At 39.8% G+C, this 6,000-nt stretch overlaps 1 protein-coding gene across 1 annotated transcript in view; it reads left to right on the forward strand.

Moving 5' to 3' along the window:
- The window catches only part of KIF13A (kinesin family member 13A), a 221,750-nt gene extending 219,327 nt beyond the window's left edge, over positions 1 to 2,423 (forward strand). Inside the window, exons 40-41 of the mRNA XM_012643272.1 lie at positions 1,733 to 1,829; positions 1,911 to 2,423. Coding sequence (XP_012498726.1) covers positions 1,733 to 1,762 — 30 coding nt within the window. The 3' untranslated portion in view covers positions 1,763 to 1,829; positions 1,911 to 2,423. The remainder of the gene's footprint in view (positions 1 to 1,732; positions 1,830 to 1,910) is intronic.
- The last annotated feature ends 3,577 nt before the right edge of the window (positions 2,424 to 6,000 follow it).

The following is a 6,000-nucleotide window of genomic DNA, read 5'->3' on the forward strand; positions in this document are numbered from 1 at the left end:
CCAGTGGATTTTTTACTTGGCATGTGGGTTGGTGTTGAATAAAGTGTTCAGATGGATAAAGATCAGTCGATCTCATATCCATTCCCTGAGATGGTTAGTTACTGACTATCCCAAAGTATTCTGGTAGCATCTACCATATTTCATCGAATGTGTGATTCCTTTGATCATTAAATGCTTTTTTATTTTATGTATCATTAAGGAAGAAAATACCGGTCATATTGGATTAGAGGGAATAAGAAAGAAAAAATCAGCAATTGTAAGACACACCCCAATTTCAAAGATGTTAAAATGTGGAGAGAAAAACATATATGTCACAGAATGGGTAAAATACGGTAATTTGGTACCCATAAGTGAAAAAGTGCCTTGGGGAGGTATGGGTGAATTCCCTGAACAATTAATGTTTGGGCTTTGGAAGTAACCCAGTTTGGTTTTAATACGGGTAAATCTTCTAACTGAAACAAAATGAGGTTTTTCTAATATTCCTAAGGCAAACAGAAAATTATGTGACTAAGAGATTATCCACTTCTGAGCACCACCATTTCTTCCCCTTCACATGTGCTTTCTTGGTCCTACAACTGTGCAGCAGGTGTGGGAGAGCCACAGCTTAGCGAAACAAAGAGCCGACAGCACTAGAAAGAGCCTTGGGGAAGGATAAGATAATCATGGTGCCACTCAATCCCTTTGTTTTGCTGAGAAAGTTATTCCAGAGTAATGTATGGCTTTCCCCCCTGCTTTCCTTACTGGCCCTTAAAATTTCAGTGTAGTCATTTATCTGGCATACTCATTAATAAACTGCCAAAACCTAAACAGTCATTTCTTCCAAGAAGAAAAAGACTTCTTTCCCCAACATAAGAATGACAGTAGTCACTCGCCACTGTTCCTGCAAGCAAAACATGCATCTTCCTTTACACGGTTGAAGCAGAATCTGCATGGCTGGTCTGCACAAGCATTTCCGTCCTCGTTCAAGAGGCCGTGTTAAGGCCTCTTTAATTCTTCACCCTAAGAATTAAGTTTGTTTCTCAAACCTAAATGTGCAGCAGACTCATTGAGTAATGCAGGGGTTGGTAGGGGAGGATGCCTCTTAAAAACTCAAATTCCCAGGAGTCACCGCTCTCCACCCCTGTGATTTTGCTTCATGGCAGGTGGAGCAGGGGAAGTTAGGTTTTCACAAACCCTCTCTCACCACCCTGTAGAGGCAGGGAGTGTCTGAGGGCCAGAGAGCAGGGAAGAGGGGCAACAAATAGAAGTTTGTGTTTCAGTTTTCAGAATAGTGTGTCCTTGCCAGAGATCTTGGCTTAAAAGTGGGATTTACAAAACTGTTTGCTGTAGCAAGATGATGGGATTATGGGGATTTTTTTCCTTTAAAAAAATTTGTGTTAGTATTTTTGTTACATTGGTTTTGGTAAGTTGTTTTCACACGCCTGTCATCCCAGCACTTTGGGAGGCCACAGTGGAAGGATTGCTTGAGCCCAGGTGTTCCAGGCTACTGTGAGCCACAATCACACCGTTGCTCTCCAGCCTGGGCAACAGAGCAAGATTCTATCTCTAAAATTTAAAATAATAATATTAATAATAACAATACATTGTTTTGACAGTATTAAAGTGTATTTGAGAACTTTTTAAGTACTAAAATTTGACTGTTGCTCTAACCCTGAAATGACTTCAGAGTGTAGGTCCGGAAATAACTTTTTTTAACTTCAACTTTGAGTGTTGCTATCATGATTTTTCCTAGAAACTTCACCCTGGCACTCGTATAGTATGAATTCCAGTACTGAATTCCGTAATAAACCCGATCCTGTGGATCCCTTTAGGAAGAACCCCTTTCTCGGGTGGGTGTGGTCTGGGCTGAGGGTGGGTTCTGTGGGTGGGGTGGGGTGGGCAGGTGGGGATGAGAAGCTTGAATTCACCAGCCTCTGCCTTCTAGGGAGGCACGACCCCACGGTGAAAGGCAGCAAGCACTTCCTCCTCAGGCCACCTTGGGAAAGCACCAGCCCATCTTTGAAACATGCTGCCGCCCAGCTGAACCTCAGACCAGAAGCCGGAGAAGCCAAGCCATGTGCTTCCTGGGCCACCTCCTTTCCCTTCCCCAGCGGGAGAAGCGGCACTTTGTCACTTGGGTGAATCAGCAGCCTCTGCTTTTTTCAGAAAGCAAGAGAACTGAAAATCCTGGATTAACTAAGTGACAGTATTTTTGTTTGCACTTACTACACACCTCCACTGTGTAGAAACCTCTACAGATTCAAACAGACTTTATTCTTGTACAGTTTTAATCAATTCTTACTGTAGAATCTGGAGTCAATGCTCTAATTTGTTTTTTTTTTTATAAATAATATATATTATGTATATGAAATGTGTATCTATAGTATGTCTGGAGACAGACATGGCTGCACACTAAAATGCAGATAATGGTGATTTGTAGAAAATCATAAGGTACTGGACTTCGTTACAAAGCAACTTGGACGATCTCTTATTCATGAGCAGATGAAAAATTTTTATTGCCTAAGAATGAGTTTGCAAATCCCTCTTTGCAGAGAAGGTTATAGAATACTGTTCTTTATAACCAAAGAACTTACATAAGACTGAACGTTATTGCTGTCCACTGTTGTTTTGTGTGAACATATATGTTTGACTGCAAGTTTGGTGCCATACTTCCCTTGTGCTGCCTGTCTCTGTCCTTTGTTTCATAAGCACACTGAGAAATCTCACAGCTACATTATTCTTTGGTCTTCCACCTGGCCCACCACCTACTGACTTGACATTGTTTTACAACCTGTTGACAATGACTGAGCTCTGACTCCAGAGTTTCCTATACCTTGGTTCAGCCCTGCCGGGCAGGTGGAATGCAGAGAGCAGTATTACTGTCAGAAAACACAAGGACAACCACGAGTTGGGTTTGGGTGGGGTGGGATGGGAGGGATGTTGATTTTGGGTTTTTTGTATGGTTTTGTTTTGGATTGGTAGGTTTCACTGTGGTGTGGTTTTGCTGTTGTTATTTTGCTTGGTTCTGGGAAATGCTGAAGAGATGGACTGAGCTATAAAGTTACCCGGTTCATACTTTACCATGTTTGCAGGAGATGATCGAATACAGATGACCCTGCTGTTGTGTCTTCATTTGTAAAACTCTCCTATGAATGGAGAGGTTGAAGGACTGTGTGTATGAAAAGTCCTTTCTGTACCTATTCTGTAGATGCCTGTACAGTTGGTCTGGGTGTACCGCTACAAACATGATGTGAGAGCAAGAGCGAGGGAATGGGGTACAGCCTGCTGTACCTTTTTTCTTTGAGTTCTAGCATCAGTAAGTGGGTAAGATATCGGAAACTTTAATGAAAAGCTGCTGTTAATGGTTTTTGTGTATAGTGAGCTGACTGTAGTATTTTACTATTGTCTGTTTAAACAAAGGAAAAACTGTAATTTATATCCCCTTTCAACTTTATTGTATTTAATTGGTACAGATTTCTGTGTGTGTTTTAGAATACAGACTGTCTAATTCAGATTTTAAAACATCCATTGTTTGTCTTTAATAACCCTGCCACTAGTTTCAGTTCTAACTTAACCATATTTGTATGTATACATGCCCCTGTAGTGTTAGACAGTAATACCATCAGCTAACATTTACTGAAAGTTTAGTGTGTACTAGGCGCTGTTCCAAACATTTGATATTTATTATTATTTATCCTCACAGCAATGATGCCATAAGTGCTACTGTTAAGTGACAAATGGGAAACTGAGGCAGAGAGGTTCGTGCTGGAGAGGTGGCAAAGCCAGTGGTCAGCCCACGCTTCCACCAGTCTCTCCTCTGTGCTCTGCCTGGTGCCGTGTCACAGAGGGGCGGGCGTCTCAAAGGGAGGACCGGGCACCATCAGAGGGCAGAAGTATGTGGTGAGTGTCGCAAGTTCTAGACTGACCAACGTCCCATGGGGGGGCATCTGGAGCAGGTGGGACATGGTGTGTTATCCCTGTTCACGATGCTTAAACCTTTATGGCAAGTAGCAATACTCTGCCACCTGTGAAATAGTGGCTAAAGATGGCGCCCTTTGGAAGTTTTATCCAAAAATGGTATTATTACAGAATCTTTTCAGAAAAATCTCAGTTCACAAAAGCTTTTCTGAAGTTACCAAGAATTAGATCTAGCCTATTCTGGACAGAAGAGTGCCTTATATAGACTTCCAGGAGAAATTAGAGAGGGGGCCAAAAAACAAAAACAAACTCAAAACTTATTTGAATTTTACAGAATGGAGCCAGGGAGAGGAAAGTGGCTATTTAATATTTAAATAAATGATGATTAACTAAAAATGCAGTTCAAGAAAAAATGTGCAATCATCATTCCCCTTATTGCTGTGAGACCAATGGTATTCAGGTCACTGACATTGTTATTTATCATTATGACTAAGAAAACAAACTGGTTTGTTTGCTATGCAGTATTTTATGGCATAGTTAAAATAGGCATATGTTTAATAGTTAATTTCCAAAGTAACATATTATAATGTCATCACATTTGTTTATGGCTTTTTGGACACACTTTTTATCATAACAAAAATATAGCCTTGTGTTTCTAAGGCACCGACTTATGGAAAGAATAACTGTTTATAAAAATACCTTTAGGTTATGGCTCAAACTATGTCTGCCAGCACGGAGGCAGTGGCCAGAGTAGGAGTAGTAGTGACCAGCTGCAGGCATCCTTGTTGTGTCCTCTGGGGAAGAGGAAAAGGTCATTTGAAACTGGCAGCTTCCAAATTCCTGGGGGTCATCTGGGGTTCAAGGAAAGCTGGGAAGAATGCACTCAAAAGGAAACTGAGGAAGAAGCAGCTGTTCACCTGAAAAATGTTCACTTTGCCTAGGTTGTGAATTCTGTCATTGCAAAAAAGAATACCATTATGTCACTCTGTTAATGAAAGGAGAGGTGAACATGAGTCATGATTCAGAACCAAAGAATGCAGACCCTGAAAAAAATGAAAGTTGAGAGTGGGATTCCTTGGGAAGAATTTCCTTCACTAAACCAGCTTTTCTGGGCACTAGGTTGTTTAAAGGAACAAGGGTATGATCCATTTAAAGAAGATTTGAACCATCTGATAGGATACAAAAGAAATTATCTCTAGGTGACCAAGAAGATTCCTTGATTTAAAAAAAAAAAAAAGATAAAAATAAGGTCTAGAGAATTAAAAAATAGCTACATTTCAGAATTCCATTTAATCCAAAAAGTTCCTTGTGATTGCTAATTTATTTATAGTCTCTTAAAGTACGCACTACCCTTTCAGCCAGTACTTGAGAAAACTTTTCTGGAATATGTCATTGAATTGCATTTCAGACACAAAATATGATAAATAGTGATGTGGTTAATCTGCTTTCCATATTTATGATATTTACTGTGTGGTTTGTCATTACCAACTTGCATGGAGTAGGATGCGACAGAATTTGCCTTAGTGTTTCAGTTCAAATATAGATCCTAACTCAAATACCATAATTCAAATTCAAACACAGTTTGCTTATTGCAGAATTTATTAAGTGTGTTGATTTTCTTCTCATTTAAGAAAGGTTTTTTTTTGTTTTTTTATTTGGTAATATATTGTTACAGTCTTTGCAGCTGTAGAGAACAGGACAGGCCATTAGGGTATGTCTCCCATGTTTCTGATTGAGAACCTAAACCAAGAGAAGTGAGCAAACCATCTAAGATCTGTATCCTACCATTAGTAGGCTGGGTGATTTTGGATTCCTCACTTACTGTCTCTGAGATCCAATGACTTTATGTGTAAAATGAGGAAATTAGACTACAGCATTGGTTCTCAAAATGTGGTCAGCGTTTCCTTGAGAACGTTTCAAGGGTATTCAAGGTGAAAGCTATTTTTATAATAATAAGACATTATCTTTTTCATTCTTGTTCTTTCATGAGTGTACGGAGGAGTTTTCCAGAGGCTACCTAATTTGTGATATTGTAACAGACTGAATGCAAAAGCACATATGAGAATCCAGCTTTCTTCTAATAAATCAGACATTAAAGAAATT

The sequence above is a fragment of the Propithecus coquereli genome, unplaced genomic scaffold, assembly GCF_000956105.1.
Source record: "Propithecus coquereli isolate 6110/MARCELLA unplaced genomic scaffold, Pcoq_1.0 Scaffold194, whole genome shotgun sequence".
NCBI lineage: Eukaryota > Metazoa > Chordata > Mammalia > Primates > Indriidae > Propithecus > Propithecus coquereli.